General features: G+C 36.4%; 1 protein-coding gene across 1 annotated transcript; it reads right to left on the reverse strand.

Annotated features, from left to right (window-relative positions):
- Nucleotides 1–7,005: 7,005 nt before the first annotated feature.
- Nucleotides 7,006–7,284, reverse strand: LOC101603675 (60S ribosomal protein L37a-like). The gene has a single exon (XM_004655815.2). It carries the CDS (start codon nucleotides 7,282–7,284, stop codon nucleotides 7,006–7,008), a length of 279 nt encoding a protein of 92 aa, XP_004655872.2.
- Between the last annotated feature and the right edge of the window lie 16,793 nt (nucleotides 7,285–24,077).

Raw genomic sequence — 24,077 nt, forward strand, 5'->3', positions numbered from 1 at the left:
CTACATTTATCTTTCTGTGATTGTGTGAATTTGCTGACTATAATCTGGTCCAAGTCTGTCCATTTTTTCTACAAATTTCACTGTAGCATTTTGTCTTATTGCTGAGTAGAATTTCATTGAATAAATGTACCACAATTTCATTATCCATTCATCCAATGATGGGCACCTGAGTTGAGTTCAGTTCTTAGCTATTATGAATTCAGCAACTATAAGCATGGTTGAACAAATCTCTCTGGAGAAGGAGAAGAAGATTTTCTAACAGAGAGTGAAGTCAGCACAGATTAAATGAGAACACCATTATTAGTTTAGAGGAATTTAATTTGTGTAGACTCTTGTAGCCCAAGATTAGTGGGAGCTTTACATTGGAAAGCAAAATCATTATCTGTATATGATTCTGACTTCATTTCCAGTTCCAGATATGGGTTCCTTTCCACTTAGTGGCTCTATTAGCCAATCCAAGAGCAGTTGTTTACCACCATGACTGCATGCCAGTATTGTACTTGTGTGCAGATCCAGTCAGGTTGTGTGCTTCTGAGTAGCTTAGACCTCAAATTGTTCACATATATGTTGGCCATTTTCCTTCAGTAGCTCATATAGTGCCTTCTAGCACTAAACAGGCTAACTGTCTGGGGCCTGGCTGTCTTCCAGTTCATACTAACAGCATATGGTGCCTTCAGGAGTAGGGTCTTAGCATTAACCTCTGGTGTATAATCAACAGAGTCAAGAGACAACCAACTGAATGGGAGAACATCTTCACCATAAGTGTCTCCAACAAAGTTTAATATCTAGAATCTACAAAGGATTAAAAGACATAAACAATAAAATAAAATCAAGCACCCTACTCAACTACAACAAAAAATAAAAATGGGACAATTGAACAGAGATTTCTCAAAGGAAGAAATATAAGTTGCCATTCAACACCTACAGAGATGTTCAACATCTCTAATCATCAGGAAAATGAAAACTAAAACTACAATAAGATTTCATCTCACTCCGGTCACAATGGCATCCATCAAAAATAAAATAAAATAAAATAAAATGATAGCATGCATTAGCAGGGATGGAGGGAAAGAGTAAACCTCATGCACTGCTAAGGGAGTGTAAACTTGTACAAGGACAGAAGAAGTAGCATACCAGGGAGAACCAGGTCACATCAACACATGAAGAAGAGAGAGACTGTCTCCCTGGAGATGGATCACCTCCACCTCATCTGTCCAGGTCCAGAAGTCATTACAAGGAAACAGTGACACCAATACTGCTCTTACAGCATATCAAGAACTCCACAATCTCCTAGAGACTAAATAATACACTTTTAAGCAATGAATAGGTTGTGGAAGAAATTTTAAAAAGAACTTAAAACACAACATACCAAAACTTATGAGACACACTGAATGCAGTCTGCAGGGGAAAACTCATACCACTAAATGCCTTCATAACAAAGACAATAGACCCTAAATTAATAACCCAACCTTTCAACTAAAGGCATTGCAAGAACAAGAAAAATCCCACCCTAAGAGCTCCAGACAGAAAGAAATATTCAAAATCAGAGCAGAAATTAATGAATTAGAAACTAAGAAAATAATAAAAATGTTATGAAACAAAGAGCTGGTTCTTTGAAAACAGCAACAAAATACAAAGATTGTGAAATCCCTGGCCAATTTGATCAAGAAAAAAAAAAAGGAGAGAGAATTGTTAAATTAACAAAGTCAGAAATGAACAGAAATGAAAAAGGAGAGATCACAACTGACATCAATGAAGAAATTCTTCAGGGTATACTTCCAAAATCTCTACTCCACAAAATTGGAAAATCTGGAAGAAATGGATGAATTACTAGGCACATACAACCTATGGAAACAAAACTCAGAGCATTTTATTTCTTAAACAAACCTATCACGTCCATTGAAATTGAAAAGGTAATCAAAAGCATCCCCCAAAAGAAATGTCCAGGACTGGTTGGCTTATCAATTGAATTCCATAAAACCTTCATTGAAGAATTGAAATGGATATTTTTTGAAATTGTTTCACATAATCAGAGACCAAGGATTCCTCCCCAACTCCTTTTATGAAGCTAGCATCATCATCATAATAAAAGCCAACGGAGATGCAACAAGAAAAGCAAACTATAGTCTTATAACCCTCATGAATTTAGGTGCAAAAAGATCCTAAACAAAATTCTGGAAAACAAAATTCATCAACACCTCAAAAGCATTATCCACCTTGATCAAATAGGCTTCATCCCAGGGATGCAGTGATGGTTCAACAAATGGAAATCATTCAGCATAATATACCACATAAATAAACGTAACCATAAGAACCACATGATCATCATGGGAAAAACATAGGATATAAGACACTTTCATAACTTCTCCTAAAAACATAAGATTAGAAGAACTGGTCCAAAAATAAGATAGGAGAAAAGAATAAAAAGGGATACAAATTGGAAAGGAAGAAGTCAAGTTACCCCTATTGATAAATGACATCATCCTATAAATAACTAACATAAAATTCTCCCTCTCAAAACTTTTAAAGGTGATTAATTCCTTCAGTAAAGTGGCAGGATACAAAACCAATGAACAAAAATTAGTAGCCTTTCTATATGCAAAGTAAAAATATACAGAGAATGAAATCAGCTAGGCTTCCCCATTTCCAATAGCAAAAACAACAAAATAATTAAACACCCTTTGAATACCACTAACTAAACAGATGAAAAGCCTATATAATGAAAACATATTAAAAATCAAGAAAGGAATCTAGGAGGACTTGAGAAGATGGCAAGATGTCCCATGCTCCTGAATAGGGAAAATTACTACTGTGAAAATGGCAATCCTACCAAAAACAATATACAAATTTCATGCAATACAAATAAAAATACCAGCATTATTCTTCAAAGAGATTAAAAAAAAATGATGCCAAAGTCCATATGGAATGGCAGAAGTCCTCGATATCCACACATATCCTTGGGGGGGGGAATCTTTGGAAGTATCAGCATACCCAATATAAACCTATATTACAAAGCCATAGTAACAAAAACATCATGACACTGGCATAAGAAACAAAGGGAACTGAATCGAAGAATTAGACCTATTGATTGGAGAGAGCTATTGATTAGAGAGACATACGAGATCCTCAAATCAAGACAGCTTTCCCTCAAAACATTTTATTACCCACCTGAGGCAAAAGGTAAAACCTCTTGTTGAAGACACCATGTTTTTGATACAGAGCATGGAGAGACCTAACTGGAATGCAGAAGAAATACAGTACCTAGAAAGTTAACCTGTCTAATGCTATGAAGTGCTACATGAGCTACTGGGGGAAAGTGGCCAACAAGAGTCTGAGCAACTAGAGGTCTAAGCTACTCAGAAGCAGACACCCTGGCAGGATATACATGCCATCACAATAGTGGCACACAGCCTTTATGGGTAATCAATAGGTTTCTGATTGGCTAGACATCCACTCAGTGTAAAGGAACTCATATCTGGATTGGGAACCAGATCACAATCCTATGGAGTATGCTCTCCAATGTCAAGATCTCACCAGTCTTTGGCTAAACGAGTGGTTAAAAACATCATATTCTACCTAAATTAATAATGCTTATCCTATTTAAATTATGCTTGTATCCACTCTCCATTGAAGAATTGGTTCTTTAGCTGAAGGTAGCAAGACTGGAGTAGATAAACTACCCCATGCACTTCAACCAAGCCACAGCTGAAAACATGGAGGGATTGGAGAGATGAGCAAGAGTGCTACTTCCATGCTGTTCCCTATAATTAGAGCCAGAGTCTAGGGGACAGACCCTGAGGATACTCAAGACCTACCAAAGCAGAGATCCAGAGACTCCTCAGAGCTCATCACTGAAATAGACTTAAAACTCACCTATAAGGTCTCAAGGGGCGTGGGAAGATTGTAAGAGCTACAGGATGAGTCATCATGCCCAGAGGCAATCCTTCCACTATAAAATAACTGACTGCTCTTCTCATAATGTATAGGCCACAACCCCATGGGGAATACCTGCAACCCCACTGAGGTGCAACCACAGTGGGATGGGGGCAGGGACGAAGGAAAAGAGGGTACCAACACATGATGTATCCATATGAACTATTTTGTTAATAACAATAACAAATGACCTACCAAAATTAAATCAAGATGAGATAAACCATTTAAATGGACCTATAACAAATAGAGAGATTCAAGAAGTTATAAAATTTGCTCAACTAAAAAAAGTCCAGGCCCAGATGGATTCACTGGTGATATTTACCAGACCTTCATGGAAGAATTAACTCCATTGTTTCTCAAAGTTTTCCATAAAATAGAAGGAATTCTAATGAACTCCTTCAATGATGTTAGCATTACCCCCATACCAAAACCAGACAGATTAAAAAAAAAAAAAAAGAAAAGAAAGAAAATTACAAACTATTGCAGTCTGGATCACATTGATCATAGAAATCACCAAACCAGGAGCAGCTTCTGGGAAAAAGAGATTTATTTTGGCTTACAGGCTTGAGGGGAAGCTCCACGATGGCATGAGCAGAGGGTAGAAATCACCCCTTGACCAACATAATGTGGACAATAACAACAGAAGAGTGTGCCAAACACTGGCATGGGGAAACTGGCTATAATGCCCATAAGCCTGCTCCCCAAAATACACTCCCTCCAGGAGGCATTAATTCCCAAATATACATCAGCTGAGAACCTAGCATTCAGAACACCTAAGTTTATGGGAGACACCTGAATCAAGCCACAACATTCTGCCCCCGGCCCCATAAACTAATAATCATACATGATGTCTAATGCAATGCATTCATCTAACTTTAAAAGTCCCCATAGTTTTTATCAATTCCAATGATGTTCATATATCCCCATAGTCCAAGATCTTTTAACTGATCCATAATATCAAAATTAATCTCAAAAAAACCATAATGGCACAGAACAAATATTCACACTGCAAAAGATGGCATTGGGCATAGCAAAGAAATATTCAACTAATACAAGATTTAAAACAACCAGGGCAAACATCAAACTCTGTAGCTTCAATTCCAACAACTCCAGCCAGGGACAAATCTCCAAGTCTGATAATTCTAACCAGCAATATGTCTCTGGCATTCCAATTCCTCCCTTCTAGCTAGGCTACTCACAGTCCCGGGAAACTTCATCTGGGGTGGGCAGCTTTCCTTGGAAGCCATCTCATGGTCCTGGTGTCTCCACTGGGTCTCAACTACAAGCCATGGTTCATCCTCATGGCTCCATGGGGTCTCTATTCAGGCAACCAGCAACCCTGCTTCACACTGACCATGGCCATTTCCAAACTACAAGACTGTGTGGCAAACTCAGTGACCTTCTCTTGCATTGCTTATATTCCACAATGTCAGGTAGTATGCCAATTCATTAATCTGTGGGGGGAGGGATAAAGCAGACTTTGAAGAACAGGACACTCCTTGAGCACTCAGGCCCCTTCTAAAGAATCAACATTCTTCCTGTTGCCCCAGTGCAGGTCAGCTTGCCCAGTCTCAAAGGTTGTAATCTACCAGTTGCAGCTGAGTGGGCAATAGTTCACCCAAAGATTTTTCTTTTTGTGCCATACCCCTCTGCTCACACCAGTTCATTTCTACTCAAAGTAAGCCTGCACAGCTTCTCAGAACATGGGCATAAGAACAAGTTTCTCACACAAACTTCCAGCCCAGTCCAAGCAAAGCTCTTTCTCACCCTCATAGTCAAACCTCACAGTCCGTAGGTCTTGCTGCATTCAAGTCTCGCAGCTCAGACCAGAATAGTCCATCAAGATGTACTTACAGAACTGCAAACCATCTCTTAGGTCAATGTTTCAAATCTTCCCACATTCCTCTTGAAAAACGACTCCAAAAAGCCAAAGCCACATAGTCAGGTATCTAGCAGCAATCCCACTCCTCGGTATCACTCCATCAAGCTGTAGCAGACAGCTTCAGGTTAGCTGTGATGAACTTTCAGACTAGACACAGTTATGGAGGAAGGGATATTTATTGAAGCTTACAGACTCAGGGTAAGTTCCATAATGGCAGAAGAAACTGGCCTTCCTTCACAGGACCAAGCAGAGAGAGAGAAGCACAAGGCAAAAGCCATACAGCACAGCTTACTTCAGGAACTCCTGCTAGGCACACTTTACGTATCTTTAGATTGAAATCTGAAACACACCACCACACCTTAATATCCACCCAGTGACACTGCCTCCAGCCAGGTGGTTGCAGATGCAAACTACAAACAAATAAAAAACTGAATATATTGGGGGGCCATCTATTCAAACCACCACACAGACCAATCTCCCTCAAATCAATAAATGTAATACATCATATAAATGGTCTGAAGGACAAAAATCACATGATCATCTCAACAGATGCAGAAAAGGCATTTGACAAATTGCAACATCCTTTCATAGTAAAAGTATTAGAAAAATTGGGAATAGAAGGAGCATATCTCAACATAATAAAAGCTGTTTATGACACACCTACAGCCAACATTAATAGGAAATGTTGAAAAACTTAAAGCTTTTCCACTAAATTGAAAAACAAAACAAGGGTGTCTGTTGTCTCCATTCTTATTTAATATAGTACTGGAACTCTTAGCTATAGCAATAATGCGAGGGGCACTCATAAATGGGATAAAAATTGGAAAGGAAGAAATCCAATTATCACAATTAGCAGACAATATGATTCTATATCTAAAATACCCTATCGACTCTATCAGCAAATTGTAAGAGCTGATAAACACTTTTAGCAATGTGCCAGTATACAAAATAAATACACAGAAATCAGTAGCTTTCCTATATACTAACAACAAATATGCCGGGGATGAAGCCAGGGAAGCTCTCCCATTCACAATTGCCTCAAAATAAATAAATACATAAATAAAGTACCTTGGAATAAACTTATCGAAGGAAGTGAAGGATCTCTTCAATGAGAACTTTTTTTTTGTTGTGGTTGTTACATAAATTAACCCATTTGTTGCAGGCCAGGGATGTCTCAAATGTTAGGGTTTCTACTGGTCCTTCAGTTCCTTCAGTCTTCTGATGGCAGACTTGATTTTGACATCAGAAGTTGTGTTGTAGTTCCAGGCCCTGCTGGCTACCGTTTTCATGCAGGAACCACAGTGTCTGATCCCTGTAACCTGTCGTGTCATCTTGGTTTTGCCACAGAAGGAGCAAGTGTACTTGGGGTGCTGACTGACTTCAATTTTCTTCACCATTTTCTGGAGGTAGGCTCCACAGTGGGTCCCATATTTAAAGACAATGCTGACCTTCTTGGTGTGCTTAGCCATGTCACGGTGAGCCGAGCCAGACCACAGAGAGGCACAATGAGAACTTTTAAAGACCTCATGTGAGAAATTACAGAAGACACAAGGAAAAGGAAAGACAATCAATGATCTTGGATTAGGTGAATCAATATTATGAAAATGTTAATCTTACCCCAAAACATCTACACATTTAATGCCATCCCCTTTAAAATTCCAATGGCACTCTTCACAGGAAGAGAAAAAGCAATCCCAAAATTCATTTGGAAACACAAAATACTTCAAATAGCCAAAAAAAATTTTGAGCAACAAAAATAAGGCTGGTGATACCACCTTACCCAATTTTAAGCTATATTACAAAGCCAAAGTAACAAAAACAGCATGATACTGCCACAAAGACAAACATGTAGATAAATGGAACAGAATAGAACACCCAGATGCTAATCAAGGCAGCTATAGCCATCTGACTTTTGACAAAAATGCCAAAAAAGGACTTTCCAGTTAAGATGGCAGGGTAGGTACCACACCAAAGCAGCCTGGGGGGAAAAAAGCCAAAAATAAAACAAAGAAAAATATACACTTTTACTAAAAAGTGAGGTCTATAGGAAATTAAAATGGCAGCAGAGAAGAAGGAGAGATCCAGAGCACCCAGAGCCCACACAGGCTGTGTGGCTATGCACTAGCCAGCCACCAGGCTCAGCTTCAGCTACAGGAAAAGCCAGGTGAGGGGATTTTCCATTCACACTGGGCTCTCCGCAAACTCAAGAAAGGTGAAGGGAGAATAGCAGTGAACAACAAAGGTGCACATAACAAGGTAGAAGAACATAAGGAACAATGAGAGAACTAGAGAAGCCAGTGCCAGATCCCTTCCCCACCAACATTGCCCAGTTCCAGAGAATAGAGCAGTAGTCCAGAGACCTGGCCACACCTACTTGAACCAACAGTGGGACCCAAGCATAACTGAGACCAAAATCTTCCCAAAAGGTAACTGGGATTACACCAAGTCAGTACCCACCTAATAAACCTTGTATATAGGCCTGAACCAGAAGTGCTAATTGCACCTTCCATATGAGGATAAATTATATTTTAAATTGGATGGATGGTCAGATTTTCCATTAGTAAATAAGCTGTATTTTAGGCTTGTTATTTGTTGCTCCTTGATTTATAGTGGCTTTGTTTCCTCTTCTATTATATATTAGGGAAGGGTTTCACCTGGTCACAAACTGACTTGAAACCCTCTACAGACCTGAATCTTAACCTGCTTGTTGTCAGGATTAAGGGAGTAGGTGAGGCACCACACAGTCTCAAGGACAGACAGAGGATTTGGTTGTCATAATACCTACTCTTGGATAAATACTCTGTACTGTTTTTCATTGAAAGTGTATATTGTTAAATTTTAGAAACTATCTGTATTTTGTTCCATTCAATCTACTTGAATACTCTCATAATAGGCAAAACCAATACCTAGAGTCACTCTTGTAGATACTCTGAGAGTCTTGAGAGCCACACCTAGCACCTTAAGCTCCTACCCTGAAGATATATAACATCAGATTGATTGATATATCTAATAATACCCACCTAACTAGAAAATCCAATCATTAAATAATCCCGGAAGCAAAAATATATACATTATATCACAAAAAACATCAAAACTGACGACAATATAAACCCAACAAAAAAGTAATAATGCATCAGAAATGACCTCCAGTGAGAACAAGTTAGACAAAATGCCTGAGAAAGATTTCAAAAGAATGATTTTAAATATATTGAAAGAACTCAAACAAGAAATCAAAGGAAGCAAAGAAGACACAGGACACCAATTTAATGAAATAAAGAGGTCAATACTAGACATAAATAAGGAAATAGAAATAATAAAGAAAAATCAGTTAGAATTACTACCAATAAAGAACACAGTTAATGAAATAAAGAAATCTGTAGAAAATCTCACAAGTAGAATGGGTGAAGGACAGGACAGAATATCTAAGCTAGAAGACCAGGTGGCAGATCTAATACAGTCCAACAAAGGGAAAAACAAACTAATAGAAAAGTATCAATGGGGATTTCAAGATATTCAGGTCACTATGAAAAGACCAAACATAAAAATTCAGGGCATAGTAGATAGAGAAGAATTTCACTCCAAAGGCATAGTAGGTGTCTTCAACAAAATTATAGAAGAAAACTTCCCCCCAAACTGGGAAAGAGGTGTGAATGCAGATACAGGAATTCTTTAGAACACCTGCCAGACAAAACTGGAAAGAACCTCTCCTCACCATAGTATAATCAAACTACCATACACACAAACCAAAGAAAAAATATTAAAAGCAGTTAGAGAGAAAAATCAGTTACCTACAAAGGCAAGCCTATGAGGATCACAGTAGACTACGCAACACAAACTGTAAAAGCCAGAAGGGTGTGGAATGTTGTATTCCAAGTTCTGAAAGATAACAACTGTCAACCAAGGTTAATCTATCCTGCAAAGCTATTCATTCAAATAGACAGAGAAATAAGGACATTCCACAACAAAAGCAGGCTAAAGGAGTATTTGAAGACAAAACCAACACTACTCTACACTACAGAAAATACTTGAAAGAATCCTCCATGCTGAAGAAAAAAGAAAGCACACATATAAGGAACCAGGAAAAAACAAACAATACTGAAATACTAGTTAACACGAGATCAAAGTTAAAACCGAAAGAACTACAAAAAAAAAATGGCAAAAATGAACACATACCTTTCAATATTATCTCCCAGCTATAACACCCCTAGGCACATATCCTAAGGACTCATCCCATTTCCTTAGAAATATGTGCTCAACCATGTTTACTGTCACTCAATTCATAATAGCTGGGAAATGGAACCAGCATAGATATCCCTCAACTGATGACTGAATAATGAAATTATGGCACATACAATGGAGCTATGCTTAGTGGTAAAGGAAAATGAAATTAGGAAATTTGCAGGAAAATGGATAGATCTGGCAAGGATTATACTAAGAGGTAACTCAGGCCTAGAAAGCTAAGTATCACATGTTCTCTCTCATATGTGGATCCTAGGTACAGATGATTGGGCTTCTATGTACAAAGGAAAAAAAAAAATACTCAGTAGCAGAGGCCAGTAACCTAAACATAGCTACAAAGGGAAGGGAAAGGAAGGGAGGAGGGTAATTAATAGGTTGGTACTGTATAAACATAAGTGTAAGACTAGATTAACAGGGGTGCAAAGGCCCAAAGTGAGGTAATGTGAAGAGATTGAGTATAGGAAAGGTGAAGGGAGGGCTAACAAAAATCTAAGAGTATATGAATAAATCATATGGAATCTTCCAGTTTTGGACAATGGAACACTCAGCAGCCATAGATCATTGTGAGAAAATTTTCAGTGCCAAGGATGGGATACCTTCCTGTGAGTTGTTGGCCAGGGAGGGCCTTGATGCCCCCAAAACATTATAGGCCATTGCCAAGCCCCTTGGTTTCCCATCACGAATGGAGGGTAAGACCCTATTGCTGAAGACTCCACATACTTGGGCTGCAAGGCCACTGAGAAATCCTGCTGGAACTGAGCTAATAACCTCCTCCGTGTAGACCACCTAACAGAAAGCTGGATGAAGCCATTCTAAATTCAGTTCAATGGGAGAAAGAGATATCACCAGTGAAGATACTCAACAGTGGACACTGCAAGCCCTCTAATAGACCAGACAGGCCAACTGGTGCAATAGTGGCACATCTATCATGGTGGAAACCAACTGCCCTCCAAATGGACTGGAGGCCTGCTCTATGGGAGGGAATACATCCCTGATACTGAAAACTTAAAACAGAGGTAATCATGAGCCCTAGGGTTATGACACCTGCTTATTTCTGGATAAATGTATATACTATGCTTATCAAACTGCCCAGTAAGCACTTTTCTTAATATTCATACACATATATTAATGCTACTCTCAGTTTGGGTAGAGAATCTTCTCTGTTCAGATGACAGTGACCTTGGGGCAATTCAGAAGGTATCATAGTGCTGGAAAGAAGTGACTGGAGTACTGAGTAACATCTAGATCACACCTTCCAAGGCTCAGGGTATAATGAGGAATAGGTGGCAGAAAGAATGTAAGAGCCAAAGGAAGGGTAGGACCCCATACAATGTGCTCCCTCCAGACATAAAATGGCCTGGATTTCCATGACTTCATAGTGCTTGACACTGATCTAGCTATAGTACTCCTAGGCATTTATCCTAATTACTCTTCTCACTCCCTTAGAGATACTTGCAGAACCATATTTATTGTTACTCTATTCACTAAAGCTAGGAAGTGGAACCAGCCTAGATCTCCATTCCCAGATGAATGTATAATAAAGATATTTTACATCTACACGATGGAGTTCTTTTCAGTGGTAAAGAAAAATGAAGTTATAAAACTTGTAGGAGCCAGGCGTGGTGGCTCATGCCTTTAATCCCAGCACTCAGGAGGGAGAGGTAGGAGGATTGTTTTGAGTTTGAGACCACCCTCAGACTACATAGTGAATTCCAGGTCAGCCTGGAGCAGAGTGAGACCCTACCTCAAAACAAACAAACAAACAAAAAATTGCAGGAAAATGGATGGATCTGGAAAGGATTATGGTAAGTGAGGTAACCTAGGCCCAGAAAGCCTAATATTTCATGTTTTCTCTCATATATGGATGCTAACTACAAATGTATAGACTTGTATGTATTCTGGATACAAAAATCAGTAGCTTAAGATCATAAGCTAGAAAAAGGCTATAAGGGAGGGAGGAGGGAAAGCATGGTACCAATATGTGATATTTACATATAAAATATGTCCATATCAAATAATAAAAAATATATTAAAAAAAGAACTGGACTGTGACATTATCAATTGCCTTGAGATGCCCAAGTGTCTCCTTTCCAATCAAGAGACTAGACATGTTATTCTTCATCTCAGAGACTAGGACAGGGACTTTCACCACATGCCTTCAAGCTTTGTCAAAGAGAAACAGGAAAAACTCAAGAGTGAAAAGCAATGGAGAAGGGGGTAGCTTCATGGGGTCCTGATGATACCTGCCAAGTCTAGCTGTCTTGTTTTTCCCAGAGTCATGTCCTTTCTCTTCTCTGGTCAGCTTTGTTATCTCTGCCCAGTTGGATGCCTTCTTCTGCTCTAGTGTGCTTGACTTGATTGTTATAATCCAAACCTTCACTTTAACCACTATATTCTCAAGGCAAGGATGGGAAGCAAAACTTCTGCCAAGAATTACCTGTATTGTAGCCCCTGGAACAGAGCAAGATTGCATGCTTTCAAGGAACCTTGCCTTAACTTCTGAGCCCTCCTCTTCTTCCCACTATTCATCTATTCCACAAAATGACTTTCCCTTTTATTTGGTGGGAATAAGAAACCTGTTTCTAATAAAATTTTGTTTTGCATCTGCTTTTTGTTAAAGGATATGGCTATAAAGGTGTTTTCTGATACATTTATTTACTTAGGTAGAAAAAAGAACCAGGCACAAAGTATTAAACCTAATCTTTTGTAGGTGTACATAAGCTTTCAGAAAGATAGAGCAAAAAAAAAAAAAAAGTCCTAGTGAATACATTGTGTATTTGAACATACATTGTTATTATACTGTTGGGGTCTTGGTATACCTGACTCATGAGAAAAAAAAAATTAAAAAGGAAGGAAGGAAGGAAGGAAGGAAGGAAGGAAGGAAGGAAGGAAGGAAGGAAGGAAAGAAAAAAGGAAGGAAGGAAGGAAAAATTTGAATTAAAGGGCACAATCCTGATTGTATTTAAACTGTCTTTGGGATGGTAACATGTCAAGATACTTTATTTTGCTATACATGAAACTGTTAAAGACCATAGGAAATGTGTGGAGTTAGCAGCATGCTATGGAACTTCTCATCCAAGAAAAGATACAGTTGTACTTACAGAACAGGAACTTCAGTTTGTTTGGTTAGGAAAATAGTGCATATTTCATTTAATACTGACTACTCTTAGGACCTGCTGTGGCAACAAAGTAACCTATGCTGTGGATTTACTCAGTGAATTCAGAGGGGATTTTAAAATTATGATCAGTCAGGTCAATTATAGTGTTCTGGTGAGATAAATGATCCTATTGTTTGCATGATAAACTCACTTTCACCCCTTAAACTGTTTTGAACCTGCACCTGGCTATGCAGCTGCAGAAAGAAGACAGAAGAGTAATAAGAAGTGGTGTTTTAGAAATATTAAAGTGAAATACAGTGACAAAATGGGGTTACAACAGCATTGTGTCAGACTATGAAGTTCATTACATACAGGCTATTAACTTATGGTTGTGTCTTTCCAGATTCCCTTAGAGGGGGAAATGGAAAGTATGTGAACACAAGAAAACCAGGTGTTCTGCAGTATGATAAAATGGACTTTAGAAATTGTCCAGAAGAGTAACATAAGTATATCTCAACGCTTATGTTACTGAACAAATGAAATGCCCCTGAATCGCTAGCAATGTGCTTCTCAAGCTGCTATGTGTTCCCCATGACTGAGCTTTTACTCACCTTGAAAGGCTCTGCTGATCTGTGGCTCAAAGTGCTTCAAACTTTATCACCTTTTCCTATAACGCATCTTGAGGAGGTATGTAGCCACAGTGTAAATCCGATTCTCTCATTTTATAATAATTTGTAGTTATGTCCTATTCAGAAAATGTGAAAAGAAAATCTCGTTCCACAAATTGTTGCTATCATTTTAGTTGTAAATGATGAAAGATTTAAATTTTTCTCTCTCTCTCTCTCGCTCTCTCTTTCTTTCTCTCTCTCTCCATATATATATATATATATATATATATATATATATATATATATATATATATATGTATGTATGTATATGCATTTATTTATTATTTACAAATATATAATGAGACATTTGTTTTTAAGATAAAATTTTTAAATAAATTTTCTTTTTTGTGTGTGTTTTTGCTTTTGTTATTGGTATTGGTTTTGAGGTAGGGTCTCACTCTAGCCCAGGCTGACCTGGAATTCACTATGTAGTCTCAGAGTGGCATTAAACTCACAGCAACCTTCATACCTCTAACTCCCCAGTGCTGAGATTAAAGGTGTGCACCACCATGCCTGGCTTTAAATTAATTTTATGAGATTAACTTGCTTATTTAAAATTTGCCTTATCTCAAAAATAAAGTGATTTCTGCAGTGATGGCACAGTACTTCAGAAAGATTTCTGCACAAGCGCAGGGGCCTGACACAGTCTGTGAGACTACCTGAGTTCATTCCCTAACATACACATAAACATCAAGCCATAGCCATGTACACTGATGATCCCAGCACTACAAGGGGAGGGGAGTGACCAGAGAATAGGTAGAGCAAGCTAACTGGAATAAAATAAAATAACTTATATCACTTAAAAGTAGCATCCACTGTACATTTCTCAGTATGAAAATAATACTGCTTTAAAGTGATAAAACATAAATAAATAAAAGTGTCACATGCTACATGGAAAATTGAACTTGAGCTGGTCGTGCTGGCATACACCTTTAATCCCAACAAGCAGGAGACAGAGGTAGCAGCATTGCCATGAGTTCAAGGCTACCCTGAGACTACATAGTGGATTCCAGGTCAGCCTGGGCTAGACAGTGAGACTCTACCTTGAAACAAAACAAAACAAAACAAAACAAAAACTATTCAAAATCTATATTATTAACCAAGAAGAAATTTTATTGAATTTGTAAAAAACTTCAATAACCTTTACTGAAGCAAATTATTGATATTCTAATTAAAGTGTTGTATTTTTAACTGTTGTCTTTATGTCAGTACTCACATTTCTTTGTAATAATTGTTTTTGTTGAAGACTCTATTTCTCGTTAAGTCATTTGCATTGCTTTTTCTCCATCATTTTCTAAATGGTAACAAGGGTCTACATTGAAGCATTTCTGATTAGTTATCATTGGATTATTCAACTCTGATTTAGTTTGAGAACATCAGGAACTATAACAACTTGAGTCAAATGTTTTTTTCTAAGATAACCTTATTAAATTCTAGCACCGTTTCTAACAGCCCATGGACTTGATCATTGAGTTAAGCCTCACTTAAAATACTTGCCTTGGGGGCTGGAGAACTGGCTGAAAAGTTAAAGTGCCTACCTGTGAAGCCCAAGGATCCAGATTCAATTCCCTAGTGCCCACATAAGCCAGGTACATAGGGTAGTGCAAGAATATGGAGTTTGTTTGAAGTGGCTTGAGGCTCTGGCACAACTGTTCTCTTCTTCTCTGTCTCACATAAGTAAGTAAGTAAGTAAGTAAGTAAGTAAATAAATAAATAAATAAATAAATAAATAAATAAATAAAAAACCTTAAAACTTCTGCCTATGAAAATCATGTATCAAGTGAGCCAGCCAACTCCTACATTCTCAAGATATTTTGCTAAAAGCAAACAAGCTGTAGGACTATAAATCCCTGCTCTGCTCTGTCCCTATCAGAGACAAAGGTATGTTTTTATGCATTCCCAAGAACATTCCTTACTGACTTGAAAGTCACTGATTTAAAAGGTAATCTGCCAGAGGACAGGATCTCCTTTTTTATTCTCTATTGAAAGGTTGAATCCTAGCTGCAATAATTGTCAGCCAGCAGACACAACTGTCTAGCTATATTTCTGACAATTATTATTTACAATATATAAAGAACTTAAAAAGAAACATTAAATTGGTCTGAAGAAATGCCTCAACAGTTAAAAAGGCACTTACTTTACAAAGCCTGGCAGCATCAGTATAATTTTCTAGTACCCACCAAAAGCCAGACGCACAAAGCGGTACATGTGTCTAGAGTTCATTTTCAGTAGCAAGAGGATCTTGCAAATGCTTTCCTTTATCTCTCTGCCCATTTCTCTCTGTGTGTCTGCACATTTCTATCTTTCTTTTAAAAAAAATTAAATAAATAAATAACAGAAGGATCCATAAAGAGTGGAGTGAGAGGCACCTCAAGTCACTGTTGGAAATGGAAACTAGTACCAACATTATGAAACCAGTATGGGAGCTTCTCCAAAAGTTAAAAAGTATACCTACCATGTATCACTTTGTGGTGTATATCTGCTGACTTTACACTTTATATGGAGATACATGGCATCCATGTTTATTGCTTCTCTACTCACAATAGACACAAAATTGAATCAACCCAAATTCCCATAAATGATGAACAGACAGTGAAGACAGCACAGTGGGATATCATTCAGATGTAAGATAAACCAAATGACAAAACTTGTTAGAAAATTGAGGGACTTGGAAAATATTATACTGAGATAACACAGGCTTGCAAAACCAAATGCATATTCTCTTCCACATGCAGACTCTAACTTTAAATTTTTAGATTGGCATATAAGTTGAAGTAAGAGTCATGGGAGGCCATGAAGCCAGAAATAACCATGAGTTGGGTAAGGGAGGTACAATTAATGAAAGGGAATAGTAGACATGTAAGTAAACCACTGGAATCATGTGGGTGAAAGATTTAAATGTGGACAGTGGAGGGGGACAGACGAGAATAGGGAGAGTGTTCACCAAGCCTGAAGATCTTAGCAACACACAATAACAAAACTTACTTTTCTGATAGTGAATTTTTTAAAAACAGACAAAAAGAAGAGAGGAAGAGTATGGGCAGAGAGATCCTGGCTGGCTAGGAAATGCTATAAATTTTGAGAAGAAACTCCTAGAGGGGTGGGAAACATCCCAGGGAGGTTTTGCTCAGGAGGCCCCTGAGGTTTCCAAACGAATGCAGGCCGTTGCCTTTGCTCTTCGTTGCCCAGCACAACTAGATGGCAAGTACCTATTGTTGAAGGTACCACATGATTCAGTTGTAATACACGAGAAACTAAGATCACATCAGCTGGCTGTTATTAGCTCTCATGGTACTAGAAAGTTCTACACAGGGTCCTGCAGGAGAAATGTCTTCAGTACTCATATCTAGCAGTTGTTTTGGTGATAACCAACCGCTTTTTGTTTGGATTTGAGGCCCTCTCAAGTGGGAGAGAATTCATGCCAGGTATTGACTGAGACTCTATATAGGCTTTTGTGGGGAAGCTACTACTTTTGTTTGGTTAAATGGATATGTGTGCTCTGTCTTCCAAATATTTATGTTTATTCTCATGTTTGAGAGAGAAGCTTCTTTAAAAGATGGCAGTAAATACTGGGGTGACTCAAAAGTAGTTACAATCCCAAGACTAGGTGGCTATGGTGTGCTCAGCACTTAATGACACATCTCTACCTGTCAAAGCTCAGTGAACATTGAAGAGGAAGCAGAAAGAATCAGGAGCCAGAGATTAGTGAAGAGTGCTTTGGAACACTATCTTCTGGAAAATCAGTGGCCACTGGAGTCGTGACCACTCGGCAGCTTTCACTTCCTGCACTAGACCTGCATAATATTGGGTCCAAGAGCATTTTGCCATGATGATGAAGGGACAAAAATTAAAAAAAAAAACATAAGACATTTAAGTAGAAGGAAAAACAATCACAAAGAACATGTGGTTCAGTAACAGGGAGAAAAGGATAGCAATCAGAGGGATTCGTGACCCAAATGCAGTACTTATACACTTGGAAATTATTAAGTTAAATATATAAGTTAAATAAAAAGAAATGATATAATAAAGTAACTTATTATTTATTATAATTTTACAAATGAGATGCCTTTTCTGGCTTTAAACCATCACTATGTACAAGAAAATCTAATGGCTTATAAGTGCAATTGATTATATTATATTATAATTACAATTATATAATTATTATAATTATAATTGAAATTGATGAAGAAAGAATAAAGCAATAGTAATCATTATTTAAATCTCATGAACTATGTATTCTTTGAAAAGCACGCTCTTTTAAATCATACCAATATTCTTAGAAAAATAGTATATAAGCAGTATGCTTTATAGTATATGGAAGCTGGTTGTGGTGTCACATATTGGTAGGAAATTGCTAAAGAGGTGGAGGCAGGGGAATCAGGAGTTCAAGGCAAGCCTGGGCTACATAGTATGTAGCAAAGGATTTTGAAAGTATGAATTAAATGAAAGTAATTGTATTTACAAAATCTTCTATGGCAGAGTCTTTAGGACTTTGTAGACCTTTTAAAATTATGTTGGGGGTTTGGCTGAGGTAGAAAGATTTTCATACTTTTTCTTTTAGGTATACATAGTATAGTAAAGTCCTCTCTCAAAAATCAGAGAATACATGAATACATGGATATGCAAAATTAAAAAAAAATCCCAATGTTTCAAACAGAAATTAGATAACTAGTGTACAATTTATTTTTCTTATTTTATCACTTATTTGTATCTTGTACCTTGATCTATATTTCTGAGCAGTTAAATAATGTTCATTTTTCATTAACTTTATTTAAAACAACTAAAAATTGATCATATTTTTCGAATGAGAAAATTTATACTGTCATTGATCTAGATTATTTTTCTTTACCTGTGATGACAACAGCTTTGATATTTGTGATGTAGATTATGAACAGGTAAAAAAATTAGGTGATAGTCAGGTAAACTGATATGTATAGTTAAATAAATTATGTAGATGGTAACTAATAGATGATAGTCTTGAAGAAAGATTGATGATAAACTGTTGCTTATTATAGATGACATGTAATTATTATCAAGGACATAACCTGGCTATACTTATTAAAATAAAGCATTTTTATGAGATAGAAATTATAATTGCTTAGCTGAACTTAAGCAGGTCTTATAGTTTGAATATTTTAGGCCATTTATTATTCTATATTCAAATTCCTAAGGGTACCTTGCTTTTGGTATATATCTGTTTTAAATCAAATCAGTTCATGAATACTTTTGGCTAATGTCATAATATTTTTATTATAGAATTCAACCTTCCTGAAAGAAGTGTGTCATGTTGCTTCCCTTCAGTGAAGGTGCATTCCATCATTCCATTAAAGATACTTTGATTTTGCAGCTTAGAATGCGTTTTGAGAGCAGAACTCATTAAGAAATCCTGAAAAAAAATGGAGAATTGGTTAATGGAATCTCTTAACATCATATTTTTATGGAACCACTGCCTTTGATAATCTTTCATAATATTTCATTTTCTTCTCTTCAACTGACCTGTTTTAATCCATATTTTTATAGTCTTCCATTCTATATGTTTACCTGGCACTTTTTTTGCTACTTTCCAAAGAGAATATCCAGAGTAATGCTATTTCAGTTCAGCAGAGCTCACAATGTTCATTACAGCCAATCAACCGTATGAGTGGTAATGAATAACACGTGAAAAATTATCAAAATAGAAAGGAGGAATACATATAAGTGAGACAGGACTATTCACTCCTTGAATATTTCCAGGATAATACAACTTTGATTTCATATGAAATGACAATTGTGGAGCATTTATTAATATGTTGTATCATGAACATTGCTGTTACAATAATACAATATGTTTTATGAGGACAGAAAGTTGAAACTTCTTGGCAAAGTGATCTATATTAATTTTTAAGTAATAAACAACATGTTTGCAGTTCTAAGGAATTTCATCATGGTTTCAGTAATCACATTGAGAAGCCCACAAATACTCAGTGCTTGAAAGTTTATTTTTCTGAGTTTATTAATCTTATGGTAGAGTTCCACTGAGAGCAAAGCCATTATAATTCATCAGCTCCTTTTTCAGACCTTGACACACAAGCATCCTGTGCACAGCAAGCAATATGATAAGTAAACAAAAAGGAAGCTAACAAAGTTTATGAGGGAGAAGAGATCCTCAGAAAAATGTTCTGTTCTGGAGGTCGCAGTAAAAGATCAGATTATAGTTTACAGAGTAAAGGGTGTATAGGAATGCTACCCAATGATCATGACTTATGAAGGTATTTTGGAAAGTGGAGAATCTACAAATATTCTAAGTTACTTTGCTCAGATTAACTTAAAATACTCAGTTCTCATGTCACAATGGCTTTAATAAACAACCCACAAAGAAACACAATGTCCACACTATTTGTGCATATGTTCATGCATGTGTGTGGTATATGGGTGTATGGTGTATGTTGTGCATGTGTGTGATATATGTGTGTGTAGGTGTATGTGCGTGAACATGTATATGCCTGTATGTATGCAGATGGGCCAAATAATAAATGCATGTAGTTTAAATTTTTTCTTGAAGAGAATTCCAGGAAAATAACCAACTAAAATGTACCAAGAAAATAAACAAATAATACATACATACATGCATGCATACATACATGCATATATCAGAATGTCTTGGAAAGATAGAGAAATACAGGATATATAGTGGTATATTCCAGTGGAAACACCCAGGACTCTAAGATAAGAAATCATACTGTTTCTTGCAATATGCATATCATGAGATTCAGCAGATTATATGTATTACTCAGTATAATCAGGGATTTTTTCTAATTAAGATATTCAACCAATGATACCAAAAATCTATCAAAATAGTAATATAGAAGCTTAGTATCACACTATTGGATAGAGAATGTATTGCTGGTTAGTGTTTATAAGATTTGGATTTATGATGTTTTATATTTAAATTTACAGAAATATAATTGTTATACAAAAATAACATTTATTATATGTATGTATATGAATTTATGACATTTCTAACACAATCAAATTCTATAAAAATTCACCTAGAAAATTATTTGCTTTTATTCTGTGTTGTCTTTTCATTATTACATTAAGAATACATGCCCGTGCCAGTGGTGGTGGCTCATGCTGGTATGAATTTGCTGAAGAGGCAGTGGCAGGAGGATCAAGAATACATATCCTGAGACTCACCCTGTAATATATTTAAAAGGTGCAATTTTTACAGATTCATGCTTTCACAGTTGAGCAGTAACCATCATTCATCTACAACTTAAATTTCACTTTCTGAATAGCAATTCTACATGTAACATCCATTCAGTCCCTGGCAACCAACCACTACTTGATTCTCTGAGCTTGAACTGAACTGTTTGTTTGTTAAACACATGCTGGGCTCTATTAATTTTATCAATTCTATTCTGACCAATATTTTCCCAAACTTTCACCCTTTAAACTACTTCTTTAAGCTTATATTCAAATATTTTTATTCTAATTATTGTTATTCTGTGTCAAGATAGCTGCCCATAATAGCAGAAGTTTAGTATTGGGGTCTTCTGGCTATTAAATTCTATTCTCAACTATATCAGAATAGGCATCAAATATGGCACCTGCCACTTGTGCAGGTTGGTTACATATAATGAAACTGCAGGAAAACTCAGCATCTCTTTCCTGGATACTGGTGCTTCTTGCTGATGTAAAAATCAACCTTGCTTGCTCTTAATCTTTGTGTACATTGGGACCAAGCATAATAAGCCTTCCAAAACGGGCTGAAGACCAAGAACTTTCTTGAAATCCTGTTGGTCTTCAGTGCCAGATTGGGACTTCAGAGGCATATAGCCTCATGTACTGAGCAGACATGACTACAGAGCAAACAAGTACTGTTGACTGTCCACCCTGTATGCTATAAACAACCTTAATAATAATTATATATATACCTTCACTTCTTGTCTATATGTACTTTTTAATGCCAAAACCATATTGCTTTGAATACTGTAGTTTTGTAATATAGTTGGAAGTAAGGAACATCAGTGTTTTTGATTTCTTTTCCTTTTCCTAAGGTGTTTTTTTTTTTTTTTTAATCATTATGAGTGGTTCCATATGTATTTGTGATTTGTTTTTGCTATTTCAGTGGGAAATACTATTGTAACTTATGTAGAGATTGTACTAACCCTCATATTACTTTGGGTAATGTCATGATTAATTACTAGTTGTTAATTTGACAGGATTTAGAATCATTATGAAATCAAGTATCTGGAAATGTCTGTGAGGGATTTTCTGGATTTGATTAAATGAGGTTGGAAACCCACCCTAATTGTGTGTGGCACCATTCCATAGGCTGGGGTGTAAGACGGAATGAAATGGAGAAATTGTACTCAGTCGCATCACCCACTCATTCCTCTTCTTCCTGCTGACTCCATGATGTGCCTCATTTCTGTCCCTGCCATGCTTTCTCTGCCATGATGGGCTCAACCTTCTGGAACTGTAAATACCCTCTTTTTTTTTCACCAGATTTCATGTAGTGGACTCTGTTGTCCCAGCAATGAGAAAGTAACTGACATAGGCATTATTAAATTGCAACAATTACTGTCAATTGTTGCAATCCATGGACATAGATATGCTTCCATTTAATTGAGGCCACAATTTATTTTATCAATGTCTTAGATTTTCATTTATACATATCTTCCCTTCCTCAGTAAATTCACATCCTCAGTATATTTACTCCTAAGCTTTTTTTCAACAAGTTGTTACAAATAATATTCACATGATTTTCTCTGTTTCAAAATTACTCACTGTTGGCATATTGAAATACAATTAATTTCATACACTGATATTGCATCATGAAAATTTACTAAATTTCTCTAATGTTTCTTTGAGTTCAGTGTTTTATAATTAAAATATTATTAGAGAGTCAGCATTTGAACAGTTTTGAGAACATTTTTGAGATAATTATTTGCTGTTCAAGTTTCAGATATGCTATTTCTGACATCTCTAAAAAATTAAATTTATATATATATTCCTAAGAAATTTATGAGGTTTCTATATGTCTCTGAATAAATCATAATTGCTATTTTGAATATAATACAAAATTATGTTTGTACTAAACATATTCAAGAAATGTAGCACACAAAGACAAAAATAAATAAAACAAACTAGCTTTGTAGAATTTGCTTATATCTTCATTAATATTTGCTAATAGTAATCTGCTCATTTTCTTTGCTGTTCTTTTTATTTTTATATGGGAAATTGCTGTGTTGGCCAGACTTTATTAAACTCCTAGTCTGTGGGATATGCTTTCCTAGTTTCTTGAGCTACTGGGGCTGTATTTGCATGTTTCCATACCTAGTTCAGTATACCCCAATGTAGAATGTTTCAGCTGACTACATCTTGCCATACAGAATTATATTACAATGGATATTACTGTGAAATATATTTACTACAGATAAAAAACATATTTTGTGCTTTGTATCTCAGAAATACAATTTAAATAATCAAAAGTATTGCTCTCATCTCTTTAAAGCTGAATGAAAATTAAATAAAAATATTTTTTATTTCTCTCTCACTGCCCAAATAACAATAAAACAAGTGTTTGATTTTCTTTCATAGGGCTAATAGCAGCACTGGTCATGAACCCTAAATTGATGAAGACTTAAATATCAAAGTGCATGTTGTACAATCATAATTTACAATGTCTTTAAATTGAAAAATTGCTATTCAAGAAAAGACAAATTAGTAGCTTTGTTTTAAAAATTGCCTCAATGTAATAAGTTCTGAGTTTAATCTCCAGCACAGAGTAAAGAAAAGGTGAGGAGAACTGAGAAACATAGAGGCAAACAGGGAGAGAAAGGTAGGAAGAGACTGAAAGGTCAACACACACACACACACACACACACACACACACACACACAAAACACACCGAGAGAAAAAGGAATAACTAATCTTTTGTCATTTTTATTACAGCAGAAATTTTATATTTGATGTCTTTATATTTTAGATAGATTCTACCACCATAGAAAATAACCTTTCAACTATATGTGTGTATATATATCATATATAATATGTGTGTGTGTGTGTTTGTGTGTGTGTTTGTATGAACTGTGTTTGTGTGCTTATTACTATTGAGAAATTCTATGGAAAAGATAAAGTTAATTCCAGTTAGGAAAAAATTGTATAAAACAATACAAAATCATGTAAACTCTTACCACAGTAATCTATCTGCAGATAGTCTTATGTGCCTCAAGAATGGAAGGACAGATCTCAAAAATGTTGACATTGGTG

Source organism: Jaculus jaculus, chromosome 12 (genome assembly GCF_020740685.1).
Source record: "Jaculus jaculus isolate mJacJac1 chromosome 12, mJacJac1.mat.Y.cur, whole genome shotgun sequence".
NCBI classification, from domain to species: domain Eukaryota; kingdom Metazoa; phylum Chordata; class Mammalia; order Rodentia; family Dipodidae; genus Jaculus; species Jaculus jaculus.

Bases quoted from the DNA above. Each gene is read 5' to 3' on its own strand.
- LOC101603675 (XM_004655815.2), bottom strand. From the start codon at position 7,284: ATGGCTAAGCACACCAAGAAGGTCAGCATTGTCTTTAAATATGGGACC.